Source organism: Contarinia nasturtii, unplaced genomic scaffold, assembly GCF_009176525.2.
Source record: "Contarinia nasturtii isolate CC-2019 unplaced genomic scaffold, AAFC_CNas_1.1 Cnas_scaffold_864, whole genome shotgun sequence".
Lineage (NCBI taxonomy): Eukaryota > Metazoa > Arthropoda > Insecta > Diptera > Cecidomyiidae > Contarinia > Contarinia nasturtii.
In genome coordinates, this window is record NW_022198211.1 from 2399951 (window position 1) to 2411505 (window position 11555).

Below are 11555 nucleotides of genomic sequence, written 5' to 3' on the forward strand. Positions count from 1 at the left end.
TTCGTTTTTAACAACAAAAATTCCCTTACATGATTTCGTAACAAAAAAAAAAACTAGACACAAGATTGAAATTAATTTCTCTCTTTCTTTCATTAATTGCAACTTTGTCTCTTATCACAAAAGTGAAATTTGAAAATTGGCACGTATTTTGGAATGGATGTTTTTTTTGACATTCAGTTTTTTTTTTTCTTAAATCAATCTCTCGCTATCTTTGTTTGTTGTCTTCAAAAAACAGAGAATGGCCATTTTTGTCTCTCTTTCTCTGAAAAGTTTCGAAGAATGAATTCAAATGTGTTTTGTCGGGCAAAAAAAATTAAAGACACAAAATGCCTGCGAGAGTTGAATGTTTAACTACTTTTCCCAAAATCGTCGTATTACATAACAGGCGGGCTGAAAAGTTCGTATCGTTTCTAAGAAAGGGCGCTACCATAACAAAATCCATTATGTTTCTGGAAAGTACCATCCTTTCAAAGCACACATACGAAATTTGAGCCATATCCGTCCACTGAGTCAGAAATTATAGCACTTAAAAGAACATAACCTCAAAATACACCTAAATTCTAAATTTTATCGCTTTATTCGAAAGAGGAGTCATTATTTTTAAACTGTTTTTCAACCCAGGACGCAGATATAAGTCCCCCCAAGCTAAATTAGAAATAACGAATCGATTCGTATCAAAACTCATCAAATGCTGACATCATCTGCATGACTCCCCGAGATGGCTTTTCACTGAAATTCTGAAAGCTTACATTTTCACAAAAAACACCGAATTATCTTTGTCCAAAAATGTCAAAATTGACATTTATTATTCTTTTGGCATTGTCGCATCTCATCCAAGATGATAAAACGCTATTTTGAACAACGCAGTACTAAATAGTGGCGAGGAATACGAGATAAGGTCAAAAACTCAGATTTTGTGACTTTTCGTCGTTACGTTGATTTTTGGTGACCAGTTGAAATTTAAATTTCCTCAAAATGTATTTCAGGGGCTTTGTAAGACATAAATAGTTACCATTCAGTAAAAATATTTACTGGAATAATGCTTAAAACCCACTTTAGATCGCTTCAAAGTTGCCACTCGATTCCATTTGTTGTCATTTTGAGAAAATGCGGCACTCTTTGTTTGAATGAATTTTTTTTACACAAATTTTGGAGTAATGTATTGAAATAAGTATTCTACAAGATGTTTGAGATCCATTCTTCAGTATTCACTAAAAAATAGCCATCCTTCGGGGCAATTTCTTAGATTTTTTCAAGCATCTCTTCGAAGACCCGTATTTCTATGACAAATTGAGGCGTTCGTCACCTCTGGCGTTTGTGACCACATACATGTCAATAGTGACTCTCTATATAGCATCAGATGGTAGTGGAGGGACCAAAGAATACCTCCAAGTGTTCAGTTTTGGATTCGCTGATGGATTTATGAAACAAAAATTGACCTTATTAGCATGGTTGAAATTGATTTTTCGCACACAAAGAGAAATGCTGGAGATTGGTTCATTTCAAGTGCTATAATTTCTGACTCAGTGGACGGATATGGCCCAAATTTCGTATGTATGCCTTGAAAGGATGGTACTTTCCAGAAACATAATGGATTTTGTTATGGTAGCGCCCTTTCTTAGAAACGATACGAACTTTTCAGCCCGCCTGTTACATGGCGACAAAGTTATGAGGTTTTAATTTTAATTTTCTTTCTTTCAAAACACAATTGATATATATTTATGTTTTACTGTTCCATGATAATTTTATCTCCAGGCAAAATTAAAAACCCACACATTGCACATGAAAAAAATCTGAGTGTATCAAAACGAAAAAAACTAGAGAATTCTATTATTATCGTTCCAGATTTTTTTAAAAAACGAAAAAAACTTTTAAAAAATATATAGCAGTAATATAAAATGACTTACGGTTTTCATCATTGAAGTCTCCCTCAATTTTGAACGCTGCAAAAATCTGGTAGAATGGGAGAAAAGAAATGCCATTGAGCTCGAAATTAAGTGTCAATTTCAAAAATCGCGCCAGCGATCTCTCTAGAAAGTGCATCCAATTCAATGATTCGATTGAGAAAAAATTATGGGATACTATATAGTGTCTGATTTTATTTTTTTTTCACACATATCGCTTTTTTTCAAGCAAAAGAAATGTTTTATTATAAAATAGAATTTATATACTTACCTTTATGGCAATTGTGAAATCGATTTCCTATATGTGTATATTCTATCAGAATACAAAACGAAGTGAGCGAAAAAAAAACGAAAGCCTGAAAGTTTTGATAATCGCTTCTCTTCTTTTTTGATTTTTGTGTGAATGATTCAGTTTGAACGTTTTTTTTCTGCAAGATGCATTGCCTCGTTTTGGGAAAAACGTCTCGCAAATAGTGATGAATAAAAATCGATACAAAGAGATATGTTACTTATGCAGTTTATATATTTTGTAGTGTAAATTTCAAAAAACAGCTACAAATTGTTTACGAGCGAAGAGGTGGCGCAGCGAGAGTTCAAGATTTTGTTTGATTTTTATTTTTATTTTTTTTTAAATTCGAAAAATAAAATCAAAATTGCGATCTTCTTTCATTTCATTATTTTTATTTTCGAAGTAAAATTGATTGAGTTTGTAATATTCGATGCCATTCAGGTCAAATTCAGATCATCAAAAGCGAAGCGAGAGCGAGAAATGTAAGAGTGTTTTTGTTTTTTCTCGATTTGGCTCTACAGCCCAGAGTAGTTATATAAGCATGAGCTGATTCCAAAACAGGCATTTTTTGATGGGGTTATATGTCATATAGGGTGGCGACTTGAACGAGAGTGAAGACAACTTTTTCAAAAAAAATCGCAAAAAATGTGATTTTTAGTAATAACAATTTTGATTTATTTTTGCTCAAATTGATCTTATTTCATCAATTGAGACCAATTTGGTCTTCGTAATCCTTCAAAGGGCCAAATTATACAAATTTACTAATCCAGGTAAAATCTTCAAAAATCGTTAAAAACCAGAAAAATTAAAGAATTTCAATTGTCAATAAATTTGAATTTTTAGTAACGACCATAGCAATGGCTATCATAGCATGATAGGGCCGTGTCTACCGATCACTGAACTATGCTGATTACTGAGCTGGGGTCTGCAAGTCTCATTTTTTTTAAATTTAAAACCCGGTATTTACCGGTTGAAATAAAATTGTCAACATTGAGTCAAAAATGAAAAGTTTGTTCGAGAGACATCCTCTATTTTCATTGGAATGACTCAAAATCTACCTAGATTATATATTTGGAGAAATTCCTGAAGATTTGCAGCGTTCTGTGATGATTTGAAATCTAAAAGAGTGTTTTCCGACAGTGTTTCAATCAGGCCTGTTGGATTTTTTGTCCTTGTACTGAAACAAACATGGGGCTTTATTGTAATTACGGAGTTGAACTGTATGACGTTAGATTTATCTAAAAAGATTTCTTCCAACGATAGAAGGGTAAATTTGGCAATAAAATCACCATTTCAAAAAAAATCGGAATGAATAAAAAAGAAGAAAGTGGTCTTTTTCTAGTCGAAGTTTTGAATATACACCACCATAATTTTTGTACCACGAGATCGGTTTTTGTAGATGTAGATTCAGGTGTTTATTATGGTATTGGATCGCTATGGACTTCAGCATTACAAAGCAGTTTAGGAATTGAAAATATTATCCGTTATGTGACCTCAGTATTGATTTATCTCATACTGTCTTTGGTCAATATTGACCATTTTCTTTCAACCGGTATTTTAAAAAACTCCGACGTGCTGGGCTCCAACTTAGCATGACTTTAGAAGAATTCACGATTCGTGTACACTCGGCACATCTTCGCTACTTAGGCGAATATCAGCAGTAGAATTCACTGCAACATGGTCAAAAAACATCAAGTAGCCATGTACATATGTACATTTTTCATTCTCTTTTGTGCGAACTTTCTTTAATGAAAATAATTAAATAAAACGAAAATATATCTTCTTATTCTGATGTAAATAAATTCATGCTTTATTAGGAATTATTTTCATTACGCAAACGTTTTCGAGCAACCGTGTGCTCATCTTCAGGCTAACAATGAACAAAGAAACGTACAAATTGACGTCGATCTTACTAGGATATGACCTCAGTCATTTGAGAGAGATTTTGTTGCAATTTCAAGATGACTGATTTTTTTTACCTAGTGGCAGAGATATGTGTTCTAATTTCGTATCATCAATTGCTTGATTCGAATCGGTGTACAACATCCACACTCGAAAGAAGCTATTCACTTTTTCATGACGTAGTTTGGTGAATTCCATAGAAAGATTTTTGTTGACGTTTTTGATTTGTTTTTTTCATAAAACCATGCTGCTTTGTTATGATGATCATATGCGCACCACGCAATCTTTGAACTGTGAAGTTTACGTTACCTCAACAAAAACTTGAATTTTTCACCACTGTTCAAGAAATAATAAAATTGGTAAATGCATCGATAGTTTTCTTCGAACGTTTGATGAGTTGGGATCCCTCTTGAATTTAAACGAACTACTATAGCTTTATTTCATCTAAATTGGAAATGGGCCCGATTGACAGCGATTTTTGTTGCTGTATAAAGGAGCGAGTAAAATATCCCAGGGATTTGTGCCCCTTTTATGTCACACAGCTGTCAATGTGTGATATGTCAACGTGCATTTTCTTCAAAAACATTACGAGGAAATTAAATTGTTGATTTCGTATAGATGTCGCTGTCTATCTGTTTATATTAAATTGTTGATTAAAAAAAATCATCCGAAAATATTCTTTTATTTTGCACAAAAAAATTATTTTATTATTTGTGTTCAAAAATAACGATAATTTTAAATATTTAGGTTATTGAAATAAATTATAACGTAACACCTCACAAAATAACAATTTATTTACATGCTCATTGTTATATGATATGTAGCTTTGCCTTGTAGACCATGTAGAGATGGTTACGTGGAGAAAATATGTATTTGTCAAACATTCATACCTGTCAAAAGAAACAATGTAAACAACACGAAGTGAAGCTATTCTGGTGAATCATATAATATAAAATATTTGTGTGTTTTTTCAATTTTTTTATTTATTATAAATTCTATTAATTATTTTCGTTATTATTATTGCAAAACTTATTCAATTTATACAATTTTGCAAGAAAAAAATATTTGCAAGAAAAAAATATATGAGAACCTGGCGTGAAAGAGATGGCGCTTATTAAATCGAGTCGCGTTCAAATACATTGTCAATATACAACGCAGGTGATACTCGGATGACATAAACCAAAGTGAAACGCGCATGTATTTGTGCGAACAACATCGTCTTCATTGAGTCATATGATAGTACACGATGCTCATAAGCGAACGAATCAACGTAAAGAATTTTGATCATGTGACTCAATGAAGACGATGTTGTTCGCACAAATACATGCGCGTTTCACTTTGGTTTATGTCATGAATTTTTGTGAGTGAGCGCTTCGCACTGTTATTGTATTTGTGCTAAGGATTGTCAACAATGAGCATGTAAATAAATGCAAGTGACCATCAACACCTTAGAGAACTGAACAAAAACTCATCAAAATGGAATGTAGTCAAGGGATGTCTAACAGCTGGGCTATATCCGAATGTGGTTTCAACGGAATTCATTGATAAAATAATGCCACATTTGTCATCAGTGACCCATGGAATTGTCAAAAATGCTGATAATTGGATGATTTATAGCGATAAATCAAATCGTGGTTCAAAATATTTTTTGCGAGATATTACTCTTGTGAAAACAAATACTGTCATACTTTTCACATCGCCTATCAAATGGTCTTCTGATGAGAATAAGTTGAAAATTGACAATTTGGATAGCTTTTCGCTTGATGAAAAAGAAGCAACATTAATAATCCAATTGCAAAAACATTTTCGTTTTATGCTAGAAAGACTGGTATGCGACCCAAAATTGTTCGAAATGAAGCGGAATGAGGTCAAAATAATTGACGTTATCTTGGATTTTCTTCTTAAAGAAGAAGAAATTGTTTTCCATATTTCACGCCATCATGGCGATACGAATATTGTTGACAATGTTGACATGCCATTTGCACCAGAGGCTGACTCTTCTTGGAACAGCTGGGACTCTGATAATGCATTATATAACCAGCCACCCTGGGTAGACTTGTCGCGATATCGTGTCGATGATTCTGAAAATGGCAGGCTGTGTGCTGTGTATATTTTCAGCAGGCACTGCTATTTCTAGCACGATATCTATGCTGTGCCTAAGTTTGACGCATGCCACCGCATTGAAACGTGTATTATGCATGCATGTGTATTGAACAAAATACTCGTATTGAAAAAATGTCAAAATATCAAAATAATTGAAAACATCTCGGTGTGAATTCTTAGCTTCTTTTATTTTTTTTATTTTATGTCAATAAAAAGAAAACATATTATAAAAATATGTGGCCAAAAACTCAATAAAATTGTATTGTTTGCTTGAATTTGTTTAATAAAAATTGAACGATTCTTTTGAAGAGAAAATAAGAGAATATTTTTTAGTTGAATTTCTGTGTGATTTCGTGACATGATTGCATGACCAGTTTTTCAAATGTATCCACGCGTTCATCGAAGAAAACCATACGAGAACTGGAACATCGAATCATAAACAAATCTGAAAATATTGTAGGAAATGATTAGATAATGAACAATTGTATGAAAAGTGCATATTCACCTTTAATAAGATCAATTGCAAATGGATCGTTGTGCCCGGACTGAATATCAGAGATCCCAATGCATGCAATCAAAAGTACTTTTATGAATTTTTTGTCATATTCTACAGATTCACGAAAACCATTCGAATTGAAGGCATTCAAACCTTTGACCACACGATTCGTCAGGCAAAACTGTTTCCATTGAGTACCACGCGTCACCATAAATGCTCTGTCTCCGTCTTTCTGTAACAAATCAAATTATTCAAATTTAGATTTTGAAAATAGTTCATGAGATGTATGAATAAACAGTACTTACGTTCGTAGCAAATGCCATATTTCCACAAAGGGTATCATTTTTCTTCACTTCATATGGATTTCTTTGAACCATTGGCGATGGCATCACATCGCTTGTGCACACCAAGCAGTCACCAGAATCATCACAATTTTCATAGCTTCCATTGAAAGCATCTTCTACAGCATGCAAATTTTCTTCTTCAAGTGGATTGAACGTAGGCTCCACTTTGATTGAGTTAGCAATTTCATCCTGAACATCATTTGTTCCTACGTTTATTGTGCCGTCCAGATCGTTTGAATCATCGTTTGAATTCGATGAACCAGTTGCATTTGTTTCTTCATCAATAGCCATTTGCTGATCTTCTTCATTGTCTGTTGAATCGATTTGAGACGTATCCGGCACATTTGAGTTTAATTCTTCGTCAATTGGATTTACTTCTTTACCCATTTCAGAACGATCATCGTTTGAATGTATGTTCATGTCAAGATTCAAATTGTTCGAACACATTGGTAGTTCAGCGATCAACGGGTCAGTTTCATCATCGTCATCATGTGTATCATGTGCATTATTTGGCACCACGACGAGCAGTGGCAGTGGTTTTTCATTCAATCTGGCTGGATTGTACACAACGGGCAAAACTTTGCGCCGTTTTTCTTTCATATTTTTGGCCTCGTCAAAATCATCTTGAATTTGATTGAAATTGATTTTTTTTAATTTTGGAAAAGAAAAACCACTCTTTAATGCAATTAATACATACCAGTGTAATAAATGGTACGTGCTTTATACCAAGCACCATTCCCAGCAGGCCAATTTTCTGAAATGATGGCATTTACATTCGGCTCTGGATAATACTGTCCTTCAATGCAATCTTCTGACCAATAAACCAACTGATCTCGGGATGAATTTTTGCCATAATTTTTCAACGCCTTGAGATTGAAACCATAAATATATCTCTCAGGAATAATTATGTGTTCACGCACGTTAGTCAAATACACCAAAACCAAATTCATTTTTGAAATACAGAAAATGTTACAAATATTTTAAATGAAAAGTTCTTCGTTGAATATTAAAAGGAAAAATGTCAATCTTTCAGTATTAAATTATATGATTATATTTGCCCAAGATATGTATTAGATGTTAGAAGTATTCTTTCTCTCACGCTGCCCAACTTGTAATGATTGAGAAAAGTGCGGTAAATGATATAAACTGAGCGGGTAAAATAAAAAAAAGCGCGCTCACAGTGCGTTACACGATCAAAGGGCGAAATGTCATTTCATGTTGCCGCATATAAAACGATAACAGAAGAAAAGAGATGCATATACATTATACACAGTAAATGTCTTTTACAGCCTGCTCGGATTTGCACTTGATTCTTGTTCCATATGAAATATTATACTGTTTGCATGTGTATCGGTCAATCGCATTGTAGCGATTTTTTTTTTTAATTTTAACGGCTGTATTTGGTTGCTGCAGTTATGAAAATCATTTCGTTTATTTAATACTGTTTGTCGTTTATTTTTAAAAAAATTAAAAAGGATTTTATATTTTTTGCTGTTTGATACACATTTAAAAGCCCTAAGATATGGAGAAAAATAGTAAAATGCGGAACAATTCACAAAACACTCGTGCTCTCAAATTTTTTACAATAGTTGATGAAATCGATCAAAAATATCGTTGTACTGTCTGTAAAAAAGAACTCAATGGAAAAAAATTGAGTAATTTAGTCGCACATTTTAAAGGTTCAAATGGATTAGATCACAAAGAAATTTACCATACACAAATCACAACGGGATCAGCAGATCATATTAAAATTCAAAGAGAAAACTTCGTTCACAGTTGTGTGGAACTTGTTACAATTAACCATCAACCATTCAGCCTTTTGTCGATGTCAGGATTTAGAAATAGCCATTCATATCAATTAAGTCGGCTAGAATCAGCTGGATGCCCACTCAATCTATGTGACAGACATGTGACCGAAATTAAGTACAAAGTTCGTGCAACAGCTGAACAAATCAAAGAGTTAATTAAAGTTGAAACACAAAGGAAACTCTTGTCTGTTATGTTGGATGTAGCTACCAGAAATGGGCGTTCGATTTTTGGTGTCAGCATTCAATACAAACATAATGGTGATCCAAAGATAATTGCAATTGGCATGCGCGAACTACATCGATCACACACGGCACATAATTTAGCACATGTTTTGATTGAAATTTTGACGGAATACGATATTGATTTAAAACAAGTATTATCAGTTACAACAGACAACGCCTCCAATATGCTTGCTATGGTAAAAGAAGTTCAAGACATTTTGTTGAAAATGCATGATGATACTATCTCACAGTCACAACCATTGGCAGAAAATCAAAACAACTTAATCGATCAGAGCATCGACGATGAAATCGTAGAGAGTTGGACGAGAACAATTTCAAGAGAAGATGAAGCCTTGGAAGAGCTATTTGATGATACAGACACATTCGCAATACTATTGGATAGATTGACAGATTACTTAAGGAAAAAAAACAGGCAATAATTCATTGTTTGTGGATTCAATTAATTGTGGCGCTCACACAATTCAACTTGGAGTAAATGACTCTCTGAATTTGTTGCCAATAAAGGATAAGATGGTCATTGATTTATGCCGCAATGTAGCAAAGTTTTTGCGACTTTCCAGCACGAAAAATGCTATGAAGGAAGCGGGTTTGGTCTCAATACTGCCAGGTCTGGATGTTGCAACAAGATGGAGCTCTACATACCTGATGGTGGGAATGAATAAATTGATTTTAATCTTATACGTACTCATATTAATATACATGACTTTTGTTTGTTTATTGTAAATAGATTCGAAGCGTTTTAAAGTGTGAAACGGTTATTAAACACTTTGCAAGCCGTGTAAATGATATGAACCAGTTGCTAGCAAAATGGGATGTGTTAAAGGAAATTAAAACAGTCTTGCATTTGCCATATTTATCTACGATTATGCTTCAAAAAGAAAACTTTACATTGTCCGATTTTTATGGTTGCTTAAAAGTTATTGATATGAAGTTGAGCCAAATGTTGTCGAATCCACATCAAAATTGCACAGACCTTGCAAAAAACCTGAAATTGCATTTGGATATACGTAAAAAGCGATTGATTGAAAATCCTTTGATGCAATGTGCATTATTTCTAGATCCTCGTTTCAAATGCGAGTTAGATGGCGATTCGGAAAGAACTATTTTTATGAAATTAATACTTGACAACGTCCGGAATAGAATTCAATCAATTAAAAATGATAACGAACAAACAGAAGAAGAGGAAACAAATAGCGAAGTTCCAAACAAATCAACTGATAACATGAACGATTTTTATACTGAGTTGGATCAGCAATATGAAGCCAGTGGAATCGGTGCACTTGGTGGTGATTTTTCAACGATTAGTCCTGATTACTCCAAAGATAAAAGTGATATTGCTATTGCTGTTAACAAATATGAACATTTTGTATTCGGAACACGTATGAAGAGCAGTGATTCGGTGCACTCATTTTGGGAATCGAACAAAAAAACATTCGGGCCAGAGTTGTATGAAATAGCTTCCGTCATATTTGCCATTCCACCCACACAGACAACGGTTGAACGTTATTTCTCAGGATTAAAATTACTTTTTACTGAATATCGATGTCAGTTATCTGAAGACTTGTTAGAATGTTGTCTCCTTATACATTTAAATAAAGATCTTTATAAAAAAGTTAAGATACTAGATATTAAGAAAGTAGAAGAGAGTCTAAAAGGACAAAATATTTGTTAATGCATTCAAATGCTCTTCATCTTTAAAAATGCAATAAAAATATATTGTTTTCATTCAAATGGAATCTATAATCATTCAATGAGCATAAATTGGTATTCTCTTCTTGATTAGATAACGAGTATGAAGATAAAACTTAACTTTATTCAAAAATCACATCATTTGATGAATACAAAGTAGAATTTTAACTTGAAATTGAGTTAAATGATGCCAAAATAATAAATCCGAACGAAACATTTTCGTATGAGAACTTTGACGTTTGATACGTATGTGTATTTCGGTGTATTTTTTCTCGTTCACTAAACGGCGCGATACATGCGACGCTATCAACCGCGTATAGAACATGTATTGTATTCGGAATGCTTGTATGTATCTAACGGTAAGACGCATTAGTATTAGTATCCAACGTATCTTGTTAATATGCAAGTATATCCGCGTTGAAATAAGGTTGTACGTTACGAATAGAATTCAATACGCGGTTGATAGCGGCACGGTTGAATATTTGTAAATGATAAATGTATGATTCTCAGCGTTCATGTATGAGTATGGGTTTGTAAAATGACAAAAAATACACCGAAATACACATACGTATCAAACGTCAAAGTTCTCATACGAAAATGTTTCGTTCGGTTTTTTTTCATTGGGAAGAAACGATTTGTTTACATTTTCAAAGTATTTTCGCAAGTGATTATTATTTTGGCATCATTTGACTCAATTTCAAGTTAAAATTCTACTTTATATTCATCAAATGATGTGATTTTTGAATGAAGTTAAGTTTTATCTTCATACTCGTTATT

The 11555-nt window shown here is 33.3% G+C and overlaps 1 protein-coding gene across 1 annotated transcript; it reads left to right on the forward strand.

The window, feature by feature from the left end:
- Positions 1–9599: 9599 nt before the first annotated feature.
- Positions 9600–10761, forward strand: LOC116342650. Its single transcript, XM_031770340.1, has 2 exons — positions 9600–9737; positions 9817–10761. The coding sequence occupies exons 1-2, from the start codon at positions 9600–9602 to the stop codon at positions 10759–10761; spliced, it is 1083 nt and encodes a 360-aa protein (XP_031626200.1).
- The last annotated feature ends 794 nt before the right edge of the window (positions 10762–11555 follow it).